We start from the raw sequence: 27,911 nt of genomic DNA on the forward strand, positions 1-27,911 counted from the left end.
ACCATGCCTTGCTTCCTCTTTTTCTTATGCAGTATAGGCCTTTTACTTGACAAACAAGCACAAGTTTTGTATGCTTTTTCTTTAAAAAAAACAAACTATAAACTTGAAAACTTCCAGTTGACAGTTGGTACCTTCTGTGTTCCTGAAATAAAATTGCAATTAAGTTGTATTAAATTATAATTAGAAAAAAATGAACTGAATTTTAAAAGAAAAATGCGAAATTCACTTTCAAAAAGCAAATTTACGAATGTATGTAAACCAAAAGTGCTGAGTAAAAACCACATCAAAAAGGCTGCTCACTGCCTCCTCTTTGGCCAGTGGAAGTTAAGGCAGGAGGCTAAAAGGTAATTTGCTTTGATAACTGAATTGATAAATCAGGATATTTTTAGATACTGGATTTTTCACCAGTTAGGTAATTTAAACTTGAAATAATTCATATCTACATATACAGGTACAAAAATAATTTGTTAAAAATAATGACTATCTCAAGTCATTGGAATTGCCATTTAGTTTATAAATTAGTTGTGACCAAGTAAAAGTGATGATTCAAAATTAAATAAGTTAACAATAATTAATGTTTGCAAAGTGTCATATATTATACGAAGTATTTTCTACTGCTTCTAGTTGAAATCAGTTGTAATACTAACATTTACCTAGTTCTCTTCATGTGCCTGGCATTGTGCTGCATCTTTTACATGTACTTGTCTTGTTTAATACTTATTTGAACCTTCAAATGACACTGTGGGATAGGTGTTTCTCATTGTCTCCCTTTTATAGATGGTAAGTCTGACACAAAGGAATGCCTTAGGTTAAAGTATCATTATAGAATTTTGCCTTCTGATACCACAAGTTTAAGAAATCAATGCAATGTACCATTTAAATGGCAGTCATTTCTATAAAAGTACTTTGTAAACTATAAATTGCATAGTGGCCTTTGAATCCTTATATTGCAATTCTGTAACTCACACAAACCTTGAAGTATTAGACAGTCATTTAAAATGGCCTAAAATATTTACATAATTTATATCAGATGTGGGCCTAAAATTGTAAAAGCAAAAAGGTCAAATTTTAAAAGAAAATATGTTTAATGACAAGGATATCATTAATGGCACACATGTTGAAGAGTGAACTCCAGCTTGGTGAACTGCCACTGTAGAACATCACTTCATACTCTCTACATAGCAAAGAAATGTTCTTGATTTAATTGAGGACACAAAATATAATACAATCAGAAACAGACTTACTGACATATCGAAGATGATGAAGTCAGAATATACAATTTATCTCCCCTTTCCCTTGAATTTTATTGAAGACAGTGACTTGTACGACAAAGTGAAAAGAATGACTTACTTAAAAAAAAAATAGACTTCTTTTATACTTGAAAATATTTCACTAATACCAACTCTGTGGAATAGTTTGTACAGACATTTAAGGAAAATATATTTCCAGGTTGCTCCACAAGTGCCAAATGCCATGGTTTCATTTTCTGATGGTTTTTTTCTTTGCTTGTCATTGACATTTTCTGTTGCTTGCTGCTAATTATCTATTAATTTTTCCCATTTGCTTTCTAAATTATTTTGCAGCTATTCTTCTCCACTTCCTCAGTATGATTCAAGGTGATAACCGTGTCCTTTATGTGAACCATCCTTTTGTATTTTTAATTTATGTGTTTTTTTTTCTCACAGTTAGATTGTGTCAGTGTCTGTAGTATGTCAGCATTTGTCATTCTGCTGTTCACAAAACTAGAAATATCCATGTATTAGTTTTAGGATCATTTGTAGAACTCATGGTTTAAATATTAATAATCACCTTAGTTTGTTGCTATTTGTTTCTATGAACTGTGTTGCATGATTTTTTTGCATAGAAAATATAGAGAATGGGTTTGGAAAACAAATCGCTGTATCTTATAATGTTATAGAATAATAGGACATGTATTCTTCTTGACATATAATTCCAGCTTTCCTGTTGTGCCTGTGAAGTTGGAAGCACTAAAATAATAAATGGATTTTAACGAGCACTAACCATGTGCTATATGCTATGCAAGACCCAGAGAAAGAGATTTTTCCAGTTTGTCATTAAAATCATCTTAGCCAAAATGTTTTGTCCATTTGGTTCTGATATTTTAGTAGCTGGTACAGATTTTTACACTTGATCTTAGCCAAAAGGCCAAGAAGTGATAGCTGGTACCATTTTATATTGATCCTGATCAACCTTCCCAACTTCCTCCAGACTGTTCACCTGCAGTCATTATGTATCTCTGTCTGTCCATCCATGCATTAGTATTAGTAATCTAATCTCACCTAGGCCATTTCTAAGCACAGATAGCAAAACCGTTTAGCCCTTGGATTTTGATGGATCGGATTTTTTTTTCTGCAAATATTCTTCAGAAATTCAAACAACTTTCTAATCATTGATATTTGGCACTGTTCTAATAGTATTTTCCAATGTGAAAATTAGATGTGAGGATATGTGTGGGAGTCCCCCTCTCTGACACGTACTGGTTCAGCTGTAGGATGGCTCGTTGGTCTGTGTTCACCAGAGTGCTTGTCACTCTAGCAATGATGGTCAAACTCATGCAAGATAGAAAGCAGGGATTCCACTATGCTCTACTCAGATATGGCACAATTAATTTTGTTACATTGCTATATCTACATAAATTGTTTTTCCTTTTTTAGCCTTAATAAAAAGGCCAGTGATCCAATTATGTAATTTAGAGACATTTTCTAAAAAGACAGTGCCTGTAGTCCTGGCATATAGATGACTGAGGTAGAACGATCATGAATTCTAGGCCAGCAAGACTGTGTCTCAAAAAGAAAAAAAAAAGACTAAGTTTTATTTTTTGTATTGCTATGTAAAATAGTCAAATGTAGGTTACTATAAAACACCTTTCAAGTCCATATTTATACTGAAAAAATTTAATCCCTATCCATCAAAATTTTTTTAGCAGACCTAGTCATTTGCTGTTTCATCTTAGTAAAAATTAGAGTGTTGGTATAATTAAATACCCCTTCATTTTATGAGTTGTATGTGTTAAGACATACTGTGGAGTTTGATCTTACATGTACGGTAGGGAGATTCCATAGTCAGCATATGGTAGAAACCAGTTATAGTTAAAATAACTCTTGAATACACACCATAAACCACCAACAAAGACTATAGACAGTATTGGGGTTTTAAATTCATTAGTGTCCCTTTAATTAGATGGTTTTTATTCCAGTTTTGAGATATGTACGCTTCCTTCAGTGTGAGCCTCTTATAAAATAGTTGGCTTCTGGGAGGGGGTAATGTTCCACCAAAAAAACAAATTATGTTTCAGTTCTTACCCAGGGCACAAATTAAATGCATGTTTGATGTGACTCCACCGTATTTCCTACCAATTGGTCTTTAAAGAAATGATAGCTATATTGTCAATTGCTTTAAACTTTCAACATTTAATTTCTAAACCTGCTGTGAAGATGGATTATTTCTCTTCTTGATTTGGCCTCTGATCTTCTCCCCACAGGTTTCTAGTTAGCTTTATGGTGGATGCAAGAGGTGGCTCCATGAGGGGAAGCCGGCACCATGGAATGAGAATCATTATTCCTCCACGCAAGTGTACGGCCCCCACCCGAATCACCTGCCGTTTGGTAAAGAGACATAAACTGGCCAACCCACCCCCCATGGTGGAAGGAGAGGGATTAGCCAGTAGGCTGGTAGAAATGGGTCCGGCAGGGGCACAATTTTTAGGGTAAGTTTTGTCACTTTTAATCTTGGCCCTATTACCACATCTTTGATTTTCTTTCCCCCTGTGAACTTTCAGAGTTAACTATGGAAATGCCTTAGTTGGATCTGATTGAGGACACTTTTTGTGAAGTGCCAGTGTCACAAAGCTGTGTGATTCTGTGAAAGGCTGATACTTCCATAACTCAGTTTGCTGGTCGAGGCGCTTACTAACCAGAAGCATGTTCTCTGCCCAGCGAGTGCACAGAAACCCCTCGGGCCCCTGGAAGTCAAGGCACCATTTCTAGGGAGAACAAACAAATGCTAGAATCATATGACCTCATTGAATAAATGCCTACTTTGGGGACATGTCCTTTGAAAGAGAATTCTTAGGGACACAGTCCATTGTGATGTAGTATTTTTACAAAAAGGGAAACTAAATCTAATTATTTCACTGAGGTGGCACTTGGGTGCAAATCAGGCAGGCTCTGTCGTGACTGGCAGTTTGTTCACGATTTCCCCTTCTTGTTTCTCTTCCTGCTGCATGGATGTTATTCAGTAAACTGCATCTTCCTACTAATCCTCCCCCTGTAAATGAGGGTGAGAGCTTGGTTAGCCGAATCCTGCAGCTTGGGCCTCAAGGAACAAAATTTATTGGGTAGGACCTTTATAGACAAGATACAGAATGTCTACAATTTTTTTCCATTTTCAATTTTTTTCTGTCACACTCATGGTCTTATTCTTGTCTTAAGTTTATTTTTATTTTTTTAAGTTTTTTTAATTGCTTTCAGTTGATGTGTGTCGCTGAAAGAAAACCCCGTAGTGGCTTGACTACATGTAGCAGTGCTCCCTATCTTGTGCTTTTCAAGCATGTGGAACTCACCGCAAGCATTCTGCTTTCATAATTTTGTGCTTCTGTATACCTTTCTTTAAGTTGAAATGTTTCTTCTGAATATATTTTTTTAAGCTAGACTAATAGTCTTTAACCCAGTGTAAGAGAAGGTATTTGCAGGCTTTGAATCAACATTTGCTATAAATGATATTTGTATGTATGTATGTATGTATGTATGTGTGTCTGTGTGTGTACAATTAGATTTTTTTTTAAAAGAAAGTACTTCTGTGTACTATGGAAACTAGTGTTTTGAGAAGAAAATGTTATCAATAAGTAAAATGATTTCAGAAAGTGTTGGGAATGCAAGATATCTAAGGAAAATTAGGTAGAAGACAGAATATTCTTTTGAGTTGTTAAATTGTTTTGTTTTTGTGTTGTTTAAGCTGAACTGTGTTGATATTTGTTGTTTGTTCGCTTGTTTGTTTGGTTGTTATATTTGCCTTGGCAATCTGCATGAAGAAACCTGTTATGAAAAGTTATGCTTGGCTTTCTCTTTGGTCAAAGACCTTGTTCATACCTTCTCTCCAGTATTGTTGAATGTTATACACACAGCCACATTCCTTAAATATTTACAGAGACAGTATCTGAAACATTAACCTGCAAAGATTGTATCTTGGTCTAAAAAAAATTAAAATAAAATTTAATGTCTAATTATAAGGCATGGTTAAAAATTTAATAAATATCTTAATAACTTGAAATTATTAGCCCTGAGGAATAGTTGCTTTTGTTTCTGCCTATTAAAAAAATGAATGTATTATAAAAATATTTTTTAAAATCCTAATTTGAATCATTATTTTGCCAAAAGTAAGATGATCATATTTATCATCCCCATTTTAAATGAATATATGTAAGAAATCAAATATTCATATTTTTATTACAACTATCCCTTTTTATGCTCTGTTTAACTGTTCCTTCTATTACTATGTATACATAAACACATAGGTTAGGAGGTGAGGTTACATACAACCTCTGTAGGAAAATAATGATACTGTCTACTCAAATGTCATAAAATAAAGCTGCACAATCCAACTACATAAACTGTGTGTGATTGTGGTCTGCTTACTTCCATTCATCTTTTTAAGCATCGTATCGGTCCTATTTTAAAATTTAACAAAATTATTTCTCATGGCTTGATTGGCTATCTTCAATTTGCAGCCATTCTTTTACATTTCTTTGCAAAAGGACACTGTCACAAATTAATATATCCTTATGTCACAATCTCAAGCCAACAATTGCTTTTTCAGAAAGTTTAAATATTCCTATACAGGTCATATTAGAGCCAGGAAATGAATCTGCTATTCACAAATTAAAAATTAGAGAAACTATCTTATCTACAGAGGGCACAAAAGTCGTGGAAACTGACTGTTGGACGGAATAGATTATTAAATTGATCATTTTATTGTTAAGGTAAAAAAATAACCTTCAAATTAGGAAATTTATAGAATTTTTTTAGAGCAATGACTGTGTCCTTTTAAATCATTAGCATTTTGTATAATATACCTGTTGTGTTTTTAAAGAAATGGACCAACTTTCTTATGGCCTATTTTAATAACTTTTGATTCAAATTTCTTACTCATATGTGCTGAATATTTTCCCTTATTAAATCCAATGCATAATATATGGTAGGCCTTCAAGAATTGTTTGTGAATAAATGAATGATGGCATGTTCTCAGGCTTTTAATATATTATTATTTGATGAGCAAATGATTCTGCAGCTTTGAAATCATTCCCAACCTGAGTGGCACCTCTGATTTTCAAATGAACGCTGTTAATGAGACATTTTTTAGTATGATACTCTAAATATATTCAACTTAATACCAAAATAATGTGGATTTTTTTTTTCTAGCCCTGTCATAGTGGAAATTCCTCACTTTGGGTCCATGAGAGGAAAAGAGAGAGAACTCATTGTTCTTCGAAGTGAAAATGGTGAAACTTGGAAGGAACATCAATTCGACAGTAAAAATGAAGATTTAACCGAGTTACTTAATGGCATGGATGAAGGTAATAATGATGGCTCCTTGACCCTGTGACTGTATGCAGGCAGAAGTCAAAGAAATGATTAGATTAAATGAAATACCACAAGTTCCTCAGCACTTATTGCTTGTTTAATTTAACAATGCCCCCTACACACACACACACACACACACACACACACACACACACACACACACAGAGTACAGGTGTGTAAATAAATGTTCTGGGGATCCTTTCAGTTTATTTTTTTTTTAATTTTTATTTTTATTACTACATGTTTGCAGCACATAAAGATGACATTCATCTTGGGGAGCTGGTACATGTACGTAACACATCTTAATTCTTCTTAAATCCCTCGTCCCGCCCTCTGCCCACTCCCCGCCTCTCCACCTCTTGGTCTCCTTCACCTTTGCAAAAGATCGAGCTGACATTTTGCTCTTTATATTCATATAATTGAAGCCCACGTGATATTTAAGCTTGTATTTATTTCACTTAACATTTTAATTGAATATATCAATCTTTCCAAAACCTAAGAAAGTTTTCTCAATCAAAAATGGATAAGGTGAGGGTGAAATGGTAGTGGAAGGATTGCAAAGCCTAGAGACACTCTTCAGAAAATAAGTTCATGGTTTATTCTTGGAATTATTTATAGAGTCTTTCAGCTCATTTAATTTTCTCCCAGCTGATTTAATATCCTTCATGATTTTTAGTATCTCCTGGGCCACAATTTGTTTCTAAAAAATAAGTTGTAGGATAATTATTGCCGTCTATGGTATTTTGATGTCTTTTTCTTTAACCTAGTAAGACCAGGTTAAAGAATAGCTGAGCAGGTCACTTTCTCACACATGTTTTAAGGTTATCTGACTGTTAGAACTGTCGGAGTTTTTCCTAGTAGACATTGGTGATAGACTGGTTTTGAGAGTAAATGTTTGATGCAGAGTTTTCCTTTTAAAATGTGAAAAAGGGGACGGAGGGTTAGCTCAGTGGCACCTTGCCTGCCTGGTAAGTGCAAGGTCCTGCGTTCAACTCCCAGTACCAGAAAAAAAAACCTAAAATGTGGAAAAACTTGTGGGAGACCAACTTCATGAAATCTGGTGCTGTAGAGAAGAACATGGGATGATCTGTACTTTGTTGTTACATCCTAATCACTATAAAGCCAGGAGTTGTTTTCAGTAGCAGCTTACGGAGATATCATTCATATTCCATAAAGTCCAGTCTTATTTAACTCACTGAGTTTTGCAATGCAACCAGCAGGATTTCTCGTGGGTTCAGAGTGTGGACTAAGGAGGTAGACAGAAATAGGGTGTCTGAGGGGTGACACTGAGCATGCCCCTTGATCCCTGTGAGCCTGCTGCTTCTGTGAAACAGAGATTACTTCCCTTGCTTCATAGGGTTACTTCTGAGAAGAATAAGTAAAATGATGTGAAACGCTTGTCCTTGTCACATCGTGAACCCTTGATAAATATTGATTATTGTCACATTCATTCTATTGAAGAAAACTGTCACACCAAAAGTTAGATATCAGATATAGTCTGTCCCCAACCATGAAATTTAAAGATGTCCTTATAGTGTGGTACAAAGAAATTAGCAACGTTTTGTGTCCAAAGCTCATGAGGACTGCTAAGTGCCTTTATGCTGTATGAAAATTTAAAAAGAAAATGCAGCACTACAAATTCAGTGCCTTTCTTCTCACTTTAAAGATAAGAGAACTGAAATTCAGAGAAATCAAATAACTTACCTAAGGTTACCTTACAAAGTGTCAGGGCTGCAACTGAAATCTAGTTTTACCTATTTTCCAAGAGTTTTAAGTATATCCCGCTTATTTTAAAAATATATATCTTGTGGAGAAAACACTAAACCTACAGTGGAAAATTCCTGCACACCTTTAGATTTGGTTCAGATTAGATTTGGTCTAGATTGGGTGCAGAAGAAGAGTCATTTTATGCAGTTTATATATTTAGTGAATATATGTCATTTAAGGAATATACATATACAGTACTGATATTTGCTTTGCTTTCTTTCTGTAACCTCAAATCACTTCTGATGGATAGAAACATTCAGTGATAATTAAATTTCTTAATTTTTATTACCTGAACTTATTATAAAAAATAATATATCAGTCTATAAGAAAATGTACCCAAAAATCCAGTTTTTAAAGAAGATAAACTAAGAAAATCAATTAGCACTTGTGAAAATGCTTAAAAAATAAAGATCACTGGGCCCGGGGGTTTAGCTCAGTGGCACTGTTCCTGCCTCGCAAGCGCAAGGTCCTGAGTTTGATCCCTAGTACCACAAAAATAAATAAATAAAGATCATTTAGAAGTAACAAATGGCGAGAAGAGAAATCCATTTCCTGTAGATGATAATTGTCTCATTGTTTTAAGGAAAATAAAGTATAAAAATACTTTCATGTAACCATGATTTAGCAACTCCTAAAGTGGTTGCTAATTTTTAAAATGTAGCATCTACCACACTCTTTTTAAAATGGAACCTCCCTTGATTGTTGCCTTGAGGACAAGGTATGTGTTCCTTGTCTTCCTATCACCAGCGTCTGGCCCAGGACTGACCAGCACTCACCAAATCCTGGGTGAGGGAGCAGAAAGATGGAGCTCCATACAATAAGTCACTTACTGGAGGAAAGGTCTCATTAGGCTATTTCCTCTATCTCAACCTTCATTAATATTGACCTCCAGGAGAATAAATTTAAAAGAAACATTTCCATTGAGAAAAGTTCAGAGAAAGTAACAGTATTCTGGAAGAACACTGACTTTGAAGACTTGGCTACCTAACACAACTTTATGAGGATGAAAATGTTCTTTCTGTACTGTCTTGGTAGAGTGATCAGTACTCACATACTGCTTTTGAGCACTTAAAATGGGAGTAGTGCAAGAGGAAGGTAACTTTTAATTTTGTTTAATTTCAGTTAATTTCATACACCTAATGTAGCCAGTGCTATAGCACTGGACAGGGCATTTCTGGCAAACCCAGAGTCTTCTAATTGTATATTCTCCTTCTTTTTCAAGTGTACATTATATACCCTATCAGGTGAACATAGGCTTTTTTCTTAAAAGTGTATTTAGTATTTCTTAAGGTGTACTTAGTGGGTATACCTCCATGATTTTGTGCTGAGGCATCTTCATTTTATTTTTGACAAACCAGTTTTCACACAGGCATTAGTCCTATCTTTGCTTAGACAAATGATGCCCCAGACACTGCCACACTCAGAGTATTTGTCAGACTTTTTAAAGAAACAGTGATATAATCCTCTGTCCTGGATTCTGTGTGTTATCTTGGAAATAGGCAATACAGTTTCTTTACTACATTTTTAAAGACCATTGATAAACTTTGCTTCCATTTTAGACAGTTAAAGGGAAATATAAATACTTAAGGTGTAAAGAATCAAGCACTATTGTGCAAAACTGAAAACTACATTTTCAAGGCATAATGGTTTTGTTTGTGTATTAAATTAAGAACTAATAATTATGAAGGAACCACAACACACGGTTTGTAACTGAAGCTCAAGCCAATTTCATATCAAACTTGGCATTTCCCACTAGCCCTCCCCAACCCCAAAGACACTTCATTTTTATCAGAGCACTGCCGCCCTCCAAACCAGGCAAAAACAGAAATCATTCTGTCCCTTGAAAGAAGCCAGCCTATGTTTTTTTTGAAGGTCCAACTAGTGAAAGTTCTAGTAGAAAGAGAAACCTAAGTGCCTTGTAGGAGGCTGTGTGTTTTTTATGACGTTCTGTCCTCTCCACTGTGTCCACCCTCTTTTTTGCTCTAAGATAACTGTTATTAAAAGTAGTCCAAGCACCAGGTCGCTCAAAATCTCCTTAAGGAGAAATAAATTACTCTACCATTATTTTATTTAACTTATTAATTTCCCTAGTTCATAAAAATTAAGCTTTATCTGTCATCTATGGCAATTGATTCTGATAATGTCGATCACATTATAAATGTCTCCGTTTCAGAATCCCCTTTCCATAAGTGAATTTGGTGGGCTATTTTATAACCAGTCTGTAAGCTAATAATAAGGCCTATTATGTGCTTCTCTGAAATTTCAACACCGAATTATTTTTTAAAATCATCTCAGCCAATATTTTGATCACCGATTTTTACTAAACAGCATAATAATGATCAGATCTGTTGTGTAGTGCTTCAAAAGCCATAAAGCCTTTCCATAGATACAGTTAGATTTGTCAGAATGACTTCAGGGAAAAACAGATTCAAGGAGTGGAGGATTTGACCAGTGTCCTGTGGTGGTCACAAAAATCAGAATTCCTATCCTGGCTCTGCTTCTTGCTAATTGTGTGATTCTAACCAAGTACGCAGTCTATCTAAGCCTTAATTTAAGTGTGCAGAGTGAGGAGGCCTCCTAGGGAACTAATGGGCCATAGATGAGCTAACACCTGTTAAGTTCCTACTATGATGCTTAATGCATGAGAACCAGTCACTTGATGTTCAGTCAGTCGAAGCTGCTGTATAAGTTGTGCAAGTGGGGTCTGAAATCCTGCCTCTTCCGCTTGCCACTCCCATTGCCCTGATCCTGGCTTAAGCACACAGCGGGGGCTTTTTCCTAATTCCCTCAGAGCTACTGTCTGCTGGCCAAGCCTATGTACCTGTATAGTTGTGTCTACTCCAAGTGGACCCCCTTTTCCAAATTGCACAACCATATGAGCTAGACACATCTCCACCGCCACCACCAGTCGGAAAATAGTCAACAGATCCAGACTTCCAAATCGGGCCTCCTGTCTACACCAACTTTTCTTTATACTGTAGTTCTTTGCCTCTTTGTCTTCTCAAATGAAGCATGCCTGTGAAAGTCTTTGTGTAAAACAAAAATGTCACTAAAAAATGTCAACTCGTATTTACATTTCCCTTCAATAATTTCAGTTTTTTATGATTCAGAAAGATACATATTTTTAAAAACTGGAGGTGTGAAAAAGGAGGGGATTAAAGTCTATTTCTGTCCCTCTAAAGCAAGCCTAGGGAGAAAAGCATCAGTTTTTTATGTGGAGAAAGCAAGTGTGTTAACTAGCAAAGCTTTTTTGAAGTAAGGCTGAATGACAAAGAGGGCATTTGCTTTGAGTGTGAAGAACCTGCCTTTGCCACAAGGTATCATATGGCAGGAGCACCTTTTCTCCTTGATAGCAAGTCTGCCTGTGCCCTTATCAGTTAGTGTTTTCCCAGGAGAGAAAAAAGATACTGCAGAATGCAAATGTTCTTCCCCACCCACATCACTGAACAGTGCACCACATTGAATCTACTTTGCAAGTTTAATGAAAACCTTACAAAGTTGAATTAAACATGTTTAAAATTGTGCCTCCAAAGTCAGATTGCAAGGGATGCTTTTTAGTTTGTGGTTATGTTGGACCTGGAAGTATTTATTAACAGAAAGACTCTTCCTCTTAGAGGACCTTACCTTACAAATCAGAGAGGTTGAGAAATGCTCTAGTCTGCTCTTTGCTACAGTCAGTAGCAGCATGTGGCTGGACTGCAGTTAAGATGGTACTAATACAAATCCAAGCATGCTACACATTTAAAACACACCAGGTATGGGCCAGGGATTTAGCTCAGTGGTTCTGGCATCTGCCTTGCAAGTACAAGGTCCCGAGTTCAGTCCCCGGTACCAAAATAAATAAATAAATAAAACACACCAGGTACACAAAGGTTTCTGCTGTCTTCAGAGTGTGTATCTCATTAATAATTTTGACACTGGTTGCACATTGAAATTGTAACATTTTGGATGTATTGGGCTAAATGAAAATCATTAAAATTAATTTTACCAGTTCCTTTTCATTTTTTAATGTAGTGTAAGAGCAAATTATACGTGAAGCTGACATTACATTTATATTGGGGGATACTGCTTTGGATAGTGCACAGACTTAGTTTTATATATCTTTAAGGTTTAAAAATTATAATCGTTGCCAAGTATCACATAGAAGACTTTGAAGATACATGAAACATGCTCTCATTTTAAAATCCTAGTCACTGGATTGGAACAGTATGTTGCTAGATTTCCTCAATTTTATAAGGCTAGAAAGACATCTTCTCACATGTCATTGCTTGACTTTCATATGAGAGCAAAGGATGTTTTTAAGACAGTTGGATATATTATTTTATTAGTGGAAAAGGAAAATCAATTCTTATGTAACATAAATTTTCCAGTTTTATCTAACTGTACCGACAATATGTCAAACACATACTTCTCAGTTAAAAGTTGCCAATTTGGTTCATTTCAGTTTGACTGTCTTTAACTGACCAACCCTAAGACAAACAGTAATCTTAAAAGTGAAGTCACTAGAAGCAGTTGGGCACTGAAGAGTAAAATATGCAGCTTTATTTTGTACACAGCACCATCTGTTGAAGAAATCTAGTAGTAACAATTTTGGAAAAACTCCAAAGGGTAAAAAAAAAGTTAGGTGACCAAATTAGGATTGTGGTTGGGGCATAAAAATATAAAAATAAACAAAAATTTAAAGACTGAAGTAAATGAGTTAAATCCTAACAAAATAGTGGCCTGTTTTCAGTCTAGCATTTTAACTCAGCTCCATGAATTGAAGACTATAATACTGCAAAAAGGCACTATATCAGGACAGTGCCCCCAAACAACTACTCGAAACAACTACTTGAAAATTGAATAAAAGCAAGGGAGCATTAATTAATAATGCCATGTTTTATATGTCTGTAGGTGTTGATTTGCCACCAATTAGATGTCTTTATGAAACATCATAAAGACAAAATAGTGACACCTGACACCCTACCCCACGTGTACATATGGCATGGGGGAACTTTTAGCCGTAGGAGGGCGCTGAAGCAGAACGGAGGCCGGGCACCAGGCTTCGCTACGCTGTGTGGGTGACGGTACAGACCAGTGTGCCAAAGATGGCCAGTCCAAGTCCTCAGAGCTCAGTGCTCTCCATGGGTACTGGGTTACTGATGCATGAACTTTAAGACTTTATCTTGGCCTTTTAAGATAGGATTATATTAACTAATTGTTTTCTCTTTTGGATACAATAGTAATAGTTTAAACAAAGGGCTGAAGAGTGACATAATGGAGTTAGTTGCCTGAAAACTGTATTTTTATTTTACACAGAAAAATAAGCAAGTATGGAATTTTGGGAAAAATACGGAGAAGCAGATGGAAAGACTATGAGTCCCTTCATCTGCAGTCAGGGAGGAAGACGTTCAAATGATTATGCCAGTGTAGCCAGATTCCCTCTCCCCACTTCACATCTTCCGGGAAACCTTCCCTAACCCCCAGACTGTTAGGTCGACCTGGTAAATACGTCGACAGTACCTGACCTTTTGCTGTAACATGGAGCCTTGAACTTTGTTGCCTTCCATGGTGGACTGTGAGGCCCTTAAAGGCGCAGCTTTTATGTTCAATCCAACTCGGTGCGAAATTGTCACTTCATTATAATTTTTTGAATGAATGCAGAAATGGATGACTTGTACCCAGACATATCCTCCACTCTTGGTAACACCTTACCTCAGTCACCCACTGACCCATACCCAAGAGAGAAAGCAACTTTCTTGAAAAAGAAAGAGAAGAAGAGGTCTGGGACACTATGGGAGATTTTGGGTGACATTTATTCTGTACATGGGATATAAAGTAATCATAAACTTCTCTGAAAATAGAGTTCAAAAGTCAATTACATCTCCTTGATTTTTATAACCCCTCATAAACATATAATGATTAGAATTAATTTTAAAATAGTTTTAAAATATAAAATTGTCGCAAATTACATAGACTGCTAAAACTGGAGGGGAAACAAGCAGATCTATCATTGTTTCCAGACATTCTGCATCATTAACATTTAACTCATTGTATAAATATGAATAACAAAAAAGACCTGTACTCTAAATAGTTAAAAGACATAAAATAGGCTTATCCACATAGACATAAGAATATGGATTGAATTACTATAATTATATGAGGTTCATGGAGCCTCTCTGCTACCCTTAAAATTTCCATGAAACTATTATTTTTATATAAGTTTCTTAAAAATTGAAAAGATACCTATTACGTTTATGCCAAAGAAGAAGGATCAGGCTTTATCATTTAAGGATTTTTTCCCTGTAATAATTTGCATGAGCTTGTAATAGAAGTTGCATATTCAGATGAAGCTGAACTTTAACTCCAAAGAGATGAATGCCTTCATTTTCTAAAGTATTTCAATGACTATATTACCAGTGCTATATTATTCCACATAGTCTACAGCTAGAGTTGAATATTGTAAATTTATCTTTTCTTCATTTCCCCAATTTATCTGATTTTATTTTTCTGTAATTGGTAAAATTTTCTTTTAAAAATTGAATGAATTGTAATTCAGGTCTACACTTTTGTAGAGATACACAAAGCAGAGAGTGTGATTTTTAAAAAATCCAACTTGTGTATTCCTTTAGATCCACTACAGATTGATTCTCTGGTTCTCCTGTCTCCCAAGCTGTGTGATGTTGGAGAGAATACATATCCTTTCTAAGTTACTGCATCAACAGAATTGTGCCAGAATTTTTTGTCATTTACTTATTGTGTCCACCCCAAAGGAAACATCCTGATCTCATAGGTGAGGAAAACAGGGCTCCGATGTTTAGGAACTTGCCCAGGGACCAAGTACACTGGTTGCACATCTGCATTTGAACTCTGGGCACTCATTTACAATGATTTTCCACATACCATACTATCTAGATTGACCTTTTGAGTGCCAACGTTCCAATACTCCATTTTTTTTTTACCTGTCAATATCAAACACTCCATTCTTAGAGGAGTAAGCTGAGCATAACATCTACCTGACTAGAATTCAAACCTTAAGTGTAGAAACCATCTAATGTACAACCTTGAGGTCATTTGTATTCCTTCTATGGACTACTCACATTCAGACCTAACCAGGACACAAATAGCCTTCAAACCTAATTTGGTACAAGAAAGACAGTTGTTTCTCCATTCTACCAAGTTATTAAGATATTTTATCATATACATGTAAATATGAGGCAAAATTAATCAGTGATCATTTGAAAGCCTTAAGAGTCATCTTTTTTAGAACATGATTTCTGTCCTGTTACTTTTGCTTCACTGTAGAAAGGATCTCCAAAACCATTTGTATTTATAAGGGATTTCATGATCCTCAGTTACTAGGAATGCTGTCTTGTTACAAGTAAAGGAACTGAGTTACTAGGTGCTTAAGAAGTTTACCACTATCAGTGAGAGCTTTCTGTTTATAAATTATGCCAATTAGAAATCATGTCACCCTTTTCACCCAAGATATTTGCAGATCTATTCATACTCATCCATTGATCAACCACCACCCATGTGCCAGGGCAGTCTGCAGAGATACTAAGTAATGGTTGAAGTCCATGCCTGTGACGTCATTTCCCCCCTTTCCAAGACCTTTGTTCTACTCTCAATTGTTCAACTATCCAATTACGTCAGTTTGGGCAAGCCGCTTGTCCTCTTTGAATTTCATATACCTGTGTGGCTAAAATGCTGTGTAAGCAAAGTAATAATTGACCTGCCATAGAGTAAATATTCAGTAAATGTAAATTTTAACCTTTTTTTTCTGGCCAAAACTACCTATTTCAGAATATTCCTCTCTTCCTTTTAGTCCTTTGTGGGTGCGTATGTAAAAATTTTACTAGTCACATATTAAAACAAGAGGAATAGGGAAAAAGATTTTCAGGGTTTTTTCAGTCTATGCCATTCTGAATGACCTTTTAGGTAAGAAGCTCTTAGATTTAATTTTGTGTTTGTTTCATTGTTTACATGATAGCAATTTATGTCATTCCTCCTTCCTCTATAGCTATGGAGTGTTTTACTGTATCCTTTTAAAAGACAAAACCATTTAAAAGAACAGGAATGGGTATTTTTTGTTGTTCCATCCGCTTCTCTTCTCATATTGAATGATCCTTTAGTTGTTTTTCATGAGATCCAGTTGTTATATTCTCAATAACAATTTGAGTTCTGAATTTTTAAGACCAGGTATGGGATGAGAGTTCACTAAGACCTTTTACCCGAAGTGCCAAGTCATCGAGTCTGCTGAAATAAGTGTGAAAAATAGATTTCCAGGCTCCACAGCAGGCCCGCCAAGTCAGAGTCTGTACTAGACAAGTCTAGGAGTCTGTGCTGTTGACACATGGTGTTTCTTATTGTCTGGCTATGTTGGGGCGCCCTGCACTAGGAGCTGGGGACTCTGAGGGTGTGAATACAGTACAGGGATCATATTTGTGATGTAAATTATTTTGTTGAGCTTTTTTCTATATCTAAAGAATGGAAGCAAAACAAAGATTCTTGGTAATATATTCCCCTTCTCTGAGCTAATGGACCATTTAAGAATCTCAGTACATATAAATTAATCCTGGAAAGCATACTAGCATTGTTCATTTTTGGATAATCAGACTTTATTGCCACTGTCTAAACAGTTTATTGCCATTTGTAAATCAGACTTCAGTGGGACACTTCTTATGTTTGCACCACAGAGCTTTCAGAGGAATTTTATATTCTCATGAGTTTTTAATACATTTTGAATAGTCACTAAACAGTGATTTGAGCTGTAAACACGTGAAAATAATAAACTTCATTGTGTATTTAAAAGTAGGAAGATTAGAGCCACTTTTTCATATTTTTTTAATAAAAAATAAAACTATTAACCAGTTTCTACAACTACATACATTTTAGAGAAGACTTAAAGAATTATACTATTCCTTGGAATGAAAAGTTATCTGAGTCTCCCAAATGATTTATCTGTTCAGAGGATACTAGTTGAGCCGTACCATATGTTGGATTCTCAGTACCAAACATTATTGAATTTAATGTAACTGAATGATAGTTACTTAACATTTTATGAAAGAAAACCTAATTTTAATATATACTAATAGTTTCCTTAGAATTGGAAGCCTTGAGGAAAGATATCATCCACAACAGCAGCCACAAGTCAAGTCATTGTAGTAGTTGAGTATTGAGAGCCCTGGCTTCCTTCCCACTTGCAGCCTTCTCTAGACACTGGGATCTTTAGTTACCAATTTTCAAATATTCAGCTAAGGTCATTTTACTTTCGTATTTCAGTTTTCTTTTTTAAAGCAAGGAACAAGAAACAAAGGTACATGAGTGGTAACTGCAGTAAAATATTGTATAGTGTGTTTTTTGTGTGTATTCTTTCATATTAGTGTTACATACCTAATAATTTATGAATATAATTCCTTATAATTCATATTCCTTATAATTCCTTATAATTCATATTCCTTATAATTCCTCTTCCCTCTTCATCTCCCCTTTTTCTATAAATTGTATGAATATACACAGACATATTAAAGATATGATTTATATAAACTTGTACAGATGCAAGGCATGCCAAGAGATGGTTAGTCAGTTGTTTTAAGATCATATTTTTGGTGACTTTTTATGTTTTGAGATTTATACATTAAAATCTTAATTAGAACTTCTCACCTCATTATTTTTAATAGTGCATACTATTCCATAGTATGTCATGACTAACATCTGTCCCATTGCTGATCAGTAAGATGATGAGACAGATTTTGAAGTCATAAGCATTCTAGAGTGACTTTACTAACTGGTTTTCACCTCCTCATCTTGCCTCTTCATATTTATCTACTGTCTACATCATTTATTTCTTATTTATGCAGTATCCTAGAATTTAGGCCTTTATCTGTGGCTATTGAAGGGATTATGCCTCTTTTTATAAACCAATATTTAAGGAATACTTTTTGATATTTTGTACATTTCTTTTGACCTTTATTCTTTAAAAAATTTACAAATATTTAAGTACGCAACTATACTGGAATTAGCCTGGTTATATAGGGAACATGGAAAGATACTGTTTCTTGGTTTCATCATAGTGAGGCCTAAGAATCTGAATGTTTATGAAAGCAGTGTGTGTTGTTCTCTAAAGAATGGTGGGTGGGGGGCCGGGGATTTAGCTCAGTGGTTTCACCACCTGCTGCACAAGCACAAGGACCTGAGTTCGATCCCCAGTACCAAAAGAAAGAAAGAAAGAAAAGAACGATGGGTGGGCCCCTAGTTATTCCCACTTGGCTTTTCCACTGCCACATTAGTTGCTTCTTTAGTTGAGACTTGCCTTCACAATACCTGGTAATATGTACAGTAAAAGTCATTACCTTGCAAGTTTCAGTGGTGACTCAAAATTGCTAAATGTTTTCAAAATAGAATGGGTACAATGTAGGGGTTACCCCAAACCCTTAGAAAATCTCAGAAGTCGAGCACAGAGGGCACTGATAACTTCTCCTGGGAGCTTTTCTGTTTATGTGAATAGAAATTAGTTTCTACGTTTACCATTCACCTGCATGTGAAATGTAGGTGCCCACTTCAGATTTGGGTGGATTTGCCCGCTAGGTACCTACCTGTAAGAACTAACATGTGCTATACTAGTGCAAGCGTGGCTAGGGCTGCCTCTGTCACACAAAGCAGCGGTTTTGTTCCCCCTCCTGTCCATTGCTGTTACAGTTTCCAGGGGTGATGCAGCTGTTTCTACATTAACACCTCACTAATGTACGCACACAAACGACCAAGAAGTACACAATATTGCTAGTTCTCCAACAGGTGCCTCTCTTCCTCAGTGGGTCCAGATCAATCTGCGACAAATTTCACACTGATAGATTGTGGCAGGCAGAGTGAAGAAATCCGTGGTGCTTGAAGGAAGTAATATCACAGCAATCTTCCTAAGTTGCTTGTCCTGGAGTTCTGAGCCGTTGTGAAGGAGAACTTCATGACAACTCTGTGGTTCAAGGTAGAAATACCTGTTTAGCTGATGATCATGTGCTGTACAGAGTATTGAAACTTTCTCAGGTGCAGTGCGAGCATCTGGGAATTCACTCTCTTACATTAGTCCAAATTCTAGGGAGGGACATTTATTTGTTCTATATGGAAAACTTGTTTTTCCTATCAGTTAGTGAATAGGTAAACTCCCCCAAAATACAGTATATTTCTGAGCAATCAGATTCTTTCTTGTTTGTCTATACTGAGCTTTTTGTAATTCTTTACTTTTGTTTTATTTTCCTTCACTAGTGTTTAGGTTTGCAGAGAGGAAAAAGATTCTGTAGGAAACAAAGAATAGCAGAATTCCAGTTCCACTTCTAAACAGGGCCAAATCCTATTTCTCCAATAGTTGACAATTAATTTGAAACTCCTATGTCAGAGCTCAATGGCTGATCGCTAAACCGAGAAGATACCTTTGATCCAATTATCTAACCATCCATTTGCCATTATATACATTTGTATGTGGAACGAGCCATGATCATTCCAGAATGAGCCCCAGGTATCTGATCAGGGAGACAGAAATGTAATAGGGAAGGGACAGGAGGAGGTGTGCGCAGTCCATCAGAGGTATGCACAGAGGCTTATATGACTAGCAAACACCAAAACCCCTACCCCCTGAAGTTTGAGAATTTTCTCTTTATTTTGTTAACAAGTAAAATAACCACAGCTGTATAAGTCCACGGGTAATACTTTCACTAATTAAAGAGGTAGGTGTGGAGCAAAATTAGTTTTAGTTGACATTGCATGTAAATTATTGGATTTGAAGATTTTAATAAATGCTCACAGACCATTTTTCAGCTTCTGTGTATTGTCTGTTTATAACATTTTGCTGTTGTCTCTCATCTTCTAAATAATTTATAGCTACCTTTGGTGTTGAGCAAACTAAAACCTTGTCAGAATGTGTCTATTAACTTTTCCTAGAGTCCACTTTTTGTCTTTCAGGTTTACTATTTTTGTGACGAAAAGCTTTACATTATTTTTTATTTAGTGTATGTTTTCAATACTAACTACATGCATCTTGGGTGAAAAGTTTACATTTCTATATAGTCAAAACTGCCTTTTAAGCTTCTAAGTTTCTAGTTTTATATGGGAACGTTTTCTCCAAGGCTAAATAAAGCATTTTTTTCTGAATTTGGGGGGAGGCAATATTTTAATTTTTAAAAACAGTGAAAAATATATATGATGTAATGATTTAGCTTTCTTTTTACAAATAGATTTTCAATTATGTCAACATCATCTTTTATTGTTTTTTTATTGTGAAGGGGTTTCTTTTATTTTTAAAGATTGTTCATAAAACACTATATCCATAGGTTTACTTTGTCATGTAGCTGAATATGTTCTTGTGTTTGGAATTCCACTTTTACAGCTGAAAGTCAACTGAATTGCCTGGAAGTTTAGATGAATTTGTTTCGTTCTTAATCTTTTCCACGTTTTTACGTGTCAGTCATCTGAAAACATCAGGTTTCTGTATAACCATGTCAGACATGTCTGTCTTAAGAATTAGTGTTACACAAATGGTTCTTAGAAGCAAAAAAGAGGACGAGTCGGAGGACGGAACAAGAGCACTGTACCTTGCTGAGATGCTCTGACAAAGACAAAGAGAAGCCAGAGATGATCGCTTAACTGGAGATGTTGTGCTATCCAGGCACACGACTTTGGAGAAACCTTGCCGCCCTGGGTCCTCCAGTCCTGCCGAGAGGTGCTCTCTTCCCTAGGCTCCAGCTCCTCGCTGACCTAAACACCTCGGAGTGGAACAGACAGTGATTCAAAAACCCATCTTTTAAATAAACCATTTACCCCCCTCTGATTTGAATGTATGACTTTGCTGTAAATATAACTTGCATTATGTGTAAATATATATGGACTTACATATGTGTGTATACATATTACATACACAAACCTGAAACTGTTTCTTTTCTATTATTGTCCCCCTGATCTGTTTATCTATTCTTGTATGTTTTATTATGGTATTTCTAGATAAATTTTAATATCTTGGAAGATAAATCCTCTCTTACAAACCTACTTTTCTAAAACACTCTTGGCTAGCTTCAAGGATTTATTATTCCAGAAAATTGTAAATTCATTTATTCCAGCTAAATTTAGCAGAATTATGCATAACTTTAAAGAAAACCCCTCTGGATGCAGTAGTGGGGAGATGAACTAAAGCTCAGGCAGGTGAATAAAAAAGAGATAGTTGGTTAGGAAGTGGCCTCCATAACTCAAGAAAGCTGAAACCGAAGCTGAACAATGGGTGGCCGGAGAGTGAGCCATTTCCAAGACAGAAGCAACTGGACTTTACCATCAGACATGAACTACGAAGGAAAGTGAGTCAAAAGTTTGAAAGGAGTAGGCAAGCTATAAATTCTTTCCTGGAGTTAGGACCTCAGAGAAAGAAGGTTGAATTTGATGCCTATCAAAGGGCAGACAGAAATTGGTGATGATAATAATTTACCTATTTTAGAAACATTTGAGGGCTAGGGATTTAGCTCAGTGGTTCTGCCACCTGCCCTGCAAGCACAAGGACCCGAGTTCGATCCCTGGTACCAAAAGAAAAAAATTTGAAAGTTTTTCAAATAAAGCTCTAGAGCTTTTTACACATATTACTGTTTTGTGAAGCTCTACTTTTTTTCTGACTCTTTCCTACTTCTGTCAGCTTTGAGGATAGATTACTGTCATCAGAATCTCTTCTTGGAGAGTGGAAATTTGTATGTGGTATGGTGCCAATTTTTGAATATGTTCTTTGGTAGAAACATTTTGTGCAACTATGGTAATAGTGCTGTAATATTTTTGAAAACTCATATTCTTTTATGGTCATTACAGTTTTCTCTTTATCACAAAAAGTCTGTTTTAGCTACTGAAGAAAAATAAATTTGTCAGTACCTCAGTGGTGTAGCCCTTGCTAGCATGTGCAAGGCCCTGGGTTTGATCCCCAGTACGACAAAAAAGAACAATGGAAGGAAGAAAAGGTAGGAAGGAAGGAAGGAAGGAAGGAAGGAAAAAGGAAAGAAAAATGAAAAAAAAAGTCCATCAGAATTGTGAAATAAGTCAGGCACAGAAAGACAATACCACATGATCTCCTATATTGCAATCTAAAAATGTTGATCTCATACAAGCTGAGAATAGAATGGTCATTACCAGGGGTCCGGGAAAGTAGGGGCAGAGATGGGAAAGATTGTTCAATGGGTATAAGTCGCAGTGAATAGGAGCAAGAAGTTCTGGTACGTTACTACACAGTATGATCACTATAGGTAATATTAATATATGTACATTTCAGAAACCTAGCAGCAGTTGGGCACCTGTGATCCTAGCACTTGGGTGCCTGCAGCAAGGGGATCAAGAATTTGAGGCCAGCTTGCAATATATAGCAAGACCCTGTCTAAAGAAAAAAACAAAAAACAAAAAAAAATAGAAGAAAGCACTTTTAAAGTTTTCACCATAAAGTAACGATAAACATTTGAGATCTATGTATGTGTAATCTGACTTAGACATTACAAAGTATACATGCATTGAAATGGCACACCGCCTTAACACAATTTTTATATTTTTATGTATCAGTTAGTTGCAGTTTATCCCAAGGTGTTTTGTAGGTATACATATTCTCATGGCCTTTTCACTTCTTTGTCTTTTCAGAACTTGACAGCCCAGAAGAGTTGGGGAAAAAGCGGATCTGCAGGATTATTACTAAGGATTTCCCCCAGTATTTTGCAGTGGTTTCGCGGATTAAGCAGGAAAGCAACCAGATTGGTCCTGAAGGTGGAATTCTGAGCAGCACCACTGTGCCCCTGGTCCAGGCATCTTTCCCAGAGGGTGCTCTAACCAAAAGAATTCGAGTGGGCCTCCAGGTACTGTTCGGAAGGCACCCTTTTCACAAGTCCTGTTTCCCTCAGCATACACAGAAGGCATGTGAGGGTGTTCCGCTCTGAATTACCATCATAACTTGTCCTTAATGACATTGCTAATTAGGCCATTTTGGAAATCATTAACCTATTTCAAATGAAGAGCATGCCGTGTAAAGTTAGTGTCCAGTTAAATAAGACTGAATATTTTAGAATTTTTCTGTTTAAAAACCTCAGTAGATTTCTGATGAAGGATAATGTTTTCACCCATAGTTTCTTGATCTCAGTGTGTGGAGCAGCATACTGAAACGTGGTTTTTAATATGCCACATCATAAAAGTCAGTGCAGTTCATAAGCACTATTATTTGGGTTTAAGTAAATCATAAATGCTGGGTTTCATCCAAACCAGTTGAAACTTGTTTTGGTTTGGAAACTGAAAATCTTGGCAAGAATGATCTTTATATTTATTCATTTTAATTAGTTTGACCTTAACTAGTTCTTTTTTTCCTTATTGAATAAGAAAAATGAAATGCAAATAACCCATCTTATGCTGTTAATTAATATAGTAATTAATAAGGTAGCTGAAAATGCATGCTGTTTTTGTGAGGCTGAAATCTCACACTCCAGGGCATGATTAGATTCTTTTCAACCCAGCGTGCTGAATCCTAGAAAGCCTTTAGTAAACAGCTGGAGCCAGAGACCACCTTACCTTTCAGTGCATCAAGTGCCCTTCACCTGTCTCTCATGTTGAATTATTTTACCAGATAGGAAAGAAACTAAAAGGAATAAATTAGGCTCCTAGAGTTCAAATCCTTTGAAAATGTGAATGGGTTTTTGTTCCACCTCTGAAAGCCTCAACTTTTACACAGATACAAGTTGACTTTGTGAGGTTTTATGGAATGTCCTGCATAAGTTTAAAGTATACTGAACTAAATCTTTGTTGTCCTTGACTTTGGATTACTCTGAGAAGCTTCTCTGCTCTGAGATTTGGCTGCCTGTTTTCCATGCAAACCAGTACGGTCTGTGTTCTACTAAGGAACTAGGCTGACTTGTTCCTGCCATGGGTAACTTCTTTGGTTTTGTTTTTTCATGCCTTCTTAAAATAGAAAGGATAAAGAAGAAAAAAGCATTTTGTTGTCATGGTTTGTCAGATTGTTGTCTTTCTCATGTAAAAAGTCAACTTTCTGATGCAAAAAACATGTCTAGTTTCATTTAAGGTCCTTTTGCTTTCTTTAGGCCCAACCTGTTCCAGATGAAATTGTAAAAAAGACCCTTGGAAGCAAAGCGACATTTAGCCCGATTGTCACTGTGGAGCCAAGAAGAAGGAAATTCCATAAACCAATCACCATGACCATTCCTGTGCCCCCACCCTCAGGAGAAGGTGCACCCAATGGATACCAGGGGGACACGACACCCAACCTGCGCCTTCTCTGCAGCATTACAGGTATGCTTAAGCTGCTGCTGCACTTCCTGTTGATTTGTAGTGATTCTGTGCAGTGACGTAAAACCTTTGAAATATCCACGCCAACATACAAGAGTAGGATATAAAGTATAAAATATTTATTCTTTTCTGTCACCTCCCCCCTGATATGCTCAGAATAATTGTTTCAAGATGCTGGACTCATGACTCATTTAACATTTAGTTCTGTCCTCTTCCTGCTGTTAAGTTTAGTATTAGTAATAGAGTCCTCTTGGGACTGTTGAGGTATTGAATCTACTGGAGCAGTTAGGTAATTTCTCAGTGACCTAAACACAAGCAATACCCTTTAGACTACCAGGAACTTGGATGGACTTTAGGGAAAATAGATGGAGCCCCCACAGAGCACTAACAGGAGGGAGTTTTGAGCTTGTGATTGTTCTCACATTTTCTATTCACCTGGGCTATCCAATAAACTAAATATCCAGGGTTTGGGAGACCAGAAGTACCTGGAATACAGACCCCAATTCATCCTTTGATTATCCTGATCTGATTTTTAACTAATGTCCAGGATCACTGAAGGTAGGCTTTGTTTTATTTTTTTGAGGAGTAATTTCAATGGCAGATTCCTCCTTTTTCCCTGGAAAAGTAAATGGCTCAGCCAGGTATAAAATAAGTTCCTTCTTGATAATTTTTTTTAAGAGAGACTTACATTATCTATATGGAACAACAAATCATTACACTGATAAATTGAAGAAAATATACATTGTGGTTGCCTCATGTTTAAACCATCATTACCCAGATAAATAGCAGAGAGAATTTTTAAAAAGTTAATATTATGGGAGTTGGGTGTGGTGCTATACACCTGTAGTCTCAGGTACTTAGGAAGCCGAAGCAGGAGAATCACTTGAGCCCAGAAGTTTGAGACCAGCCTGACTGATATAGTAAGGCCTCATCTCAAAAAAATAACAGCAAAATTTAATAATTTACTAATAATTTACAAGGAGAGCACGATAAGCTGATAAAAGTATAAAAAGAGAGTAGAGAGGAAATCTACGTCACATACCACTAAACTGAAAAAGTGTTCAAAGTTTTGTCAGTTACTGGGTATGCAGAGAGAAGAGCAGGATGATAATAAAAAGTTTACAGTGAGCATCTCCCTAATAACATGTAATAAAATCAACCTTATCTGCTGCTGTTCTCCCAGGGGGCACCTCACCTGCTCAGTGGGAAGACATCACGGGAACGACACCTTTGACATTTATAAAGGATTGTGTCTCTTTTACAACCAATGTTTCAGCCAGGTATGAAAACAGATTCTTTTTTTTTTTTTTTTTTTTTTTTGGTACCGGGGATCGAACTCTGGACCTTGTGCTCTTGTGCTTGCGAGGAAGGCAGTGGAACCACTGAGCTAAATCCCTGTCCCTGAAAACAGATTCTAAAAAGCACTAAGAAATTGGTTTATCTGTTTTATTACCTTTCAGGAAGTAAAAATTGTTGTACTCTATAGCAATGTTATTTTTATAGTATTTTTTTTCCATTTTGTGGGAAAGGCAAGAGAATCCTTAGTATTTGCTTGCAAAAATATTATCAAATAATAAATACAAGTTTTCTGTGTGGATAAAGAGGGTAAATGTCTTTGCTATTTAAATTAAAAAGTTAATAGTACTTTGGTTTAGTTCCCTTACACGCCTGATTTTGTTGTTGTTTATTTTGGTACTGGGGATCACACTCGGGGCCTTGGATATACTACTCTGCTACTGAGCCACCCCTAGCCTCTGAGTTTTATATTATAAGTTCTTTTTTTTTTAATGTAACTTTTGTGTCATATTCTCATACTTCTGTTTTGTTTGTCTCAGATTTTGGCTTGCAGACTGCCATCAAGTTTTAGAAACTGTCAGCTTAGCCACACAACTGTACAGAGAATTAATATGTGTTCCGTATATGGCCAAGTTTGTTGTGTTTGCCAAAATGAATGATCCCGTAGAATCTTCCCTGCGCTGTTTCTGTATGACAGATGACAAAGTGGACAAAACTTTAGAGCAACAAGAGAATTTTGAGGAAGTTGCGAGAAGCAAAGATATAGAGGTACCTTGTCCACAAAAACAAGTCTATCTCATAACCTCCTGCAGATACAGGTTTCTCTCCTGAGGCCATAATAGCAGCCACTACTTATTAAGTACATTACTGATTTTACTTTTGATTTAAAAACTGATATAAATTTATTCCCAAATTATTTTAAACATCTTTGAGATTATTTTTTTGTTATGGCTACTTGAATTTTCTTACTTTCATTGTCAAAGCCAAGATTCATTACTATTGTTTGGTATCCAAAGCTTAAAAACTTTTCTCAAAGACTATAAGAATAAGTGACATCAGATACCTTCTCAAACATGTTTTCTTTTTTCTTTTTTGGTACTGGGGATTGATCTCGGGACCTTGTGCTTGTGAAGCAGGCAGCAGAACCACTAAGCTAAATCCCCAGCCCACTCAAACATGTTTAAAAGTGCCAGAACAAAAATATAAATTCTATTTTACAATGTCCACAGTAATGATTTCCAGTCACAACTGTTGGGCTGTAACTCTACAGAATGGTTTTTATGGCAAACAATATCATAGAAGTAATTTCCTAATAAGGAGGTAAATATGACAACGTGTCTTTTAATATTAGATGATTTAAAATCTCAAAATTCTCCTAAATCAAATTAGTACTAAATTATGCATTTCTTTTACTCTAAAGGTTCTGGAAGGAAAACCTATTTATGTTGATTGTTATGGAAATCTGGCCCCACTTACCAAAGGAGGACAGCAACTTGTTTTTAACTTTTATGCTTTCAGAGAAAATAGACTGCCATTTTCCATCAAGGTAAATCATCTACAACAGAGACTGAATTTAAAAAAATAACCAAGTAAAAACAAAGCTCTTAAGAGAATTAAAAGAAAAGGTTTTAATGATTTATTTAGCTTGAAACTTCCCACCAGACCTGAACTTCTCTAAGAACAAGGTCAGATTCAGTAAAGCTTTCTAATTAATAAAAATGGTTTTTACCTTTTAAAAAATGTATGAATCATTTATGTTTAAGGAATTGTTTGTAAAACCAATCAAGAATAAATGTACCATATCTGGTTAATATTCAGTAATCAAAAAATGGATGCAATCCAGATTCAGTAGTCAAGTTTCATTTCCATTTTTTTGAGAGAGACCACAGACTTTCTTGAGACAGCCTCTTCCTCCTCAGAGAACAGAAGTCGGGTTAGTTGTTTCATTATTGTTTTTATCTGATGCTATTTTGTGTTACA

At 35.9% G+C, this 27,911-nt stretch overlaps 1 protein-coding gene and 1 long non-coding RNA gene across 25 annotated transcripts in view; one reads left to right on the forward strand and one right to left on the reverse strand.

Moving 5' to 3' along the window:
• Nucleotides 1–27,911, forward strand: part of Ank3 (ankyrin 3) — a 515,763-nt gene that overhangs the window by 433,107 nt on the left and 54,745 nt on the right. For 15 of the 24 annotated variants that reach the window (XR_015440538.1, XM_087185531.1, XM_087185530.1 and 12 more), the window contains 7 exons: nt 3,503–3,727; nt 6,438–6,592; nt 22,989–23,200; nt 24,431–24,638; nt 25,819–25,915; nt 26,471–26,699; nt 27,352–27,477. Coding sequence is in view for 23 of the 24 variants with exons in the window: in XM_087185531.1 (XP_087041657.1) it covers nt 3,503–3,727; nt 6,438–6,592; nt 22,989–23,200; nt 24,431–24,638; nt 25,819–25,915; nt 26,471–26,699; nt 27,352–27,477 (1,252 nt within the window). In the remaining variant the exon portion in view is untranslated. Of the gene's footprint in view, nt 1–1,583; nt 1,617–3,502; nt 3,728–6,437; nt 6,593–22,988; nt 23,201–24,430; nt 24,639–25,818; nt 25,916–26,470; nt 26,700–27,351; nt 27,478–27,911 lie in introns of all 24 variants that reach the window. The other 9 variants (XM_087185521.1, XM_087185526.1, XM_087185520.1 and 6 more) reach the window with 1 other exon arrangement.
• Nucleotides 18,443–22,821, reverse strand: LOC147825614 (uncharacterized). Its single transcript, XR_015440545.1, has 2 exons — nt 20,930–22,821; nt 18,443–19,317 (listed from the first exon to the last, which is right to left on the reverse strand). It is a non-coding gene; the product is annotated as an uncharacterized LOC147825614 (long non-coding RNA).

Source organism: Heterocephalus glaber, unplaced genomic scaffold (assembly GCF_053883595.1).
Source record: "Heterocephalus glaber isolate CG9 unplaced genomic scaffold, H.glaber_assembly_v1.0 deba00001497, whole genome shotgun sequence".
In the NCBI taxonomy this organism is placed as follows: Eukaryota; Metazoa; Chordata; class Mammalia; order Rodentia; family Bathyergidae; genus Heterocephalus; species Heterocephalus glaber.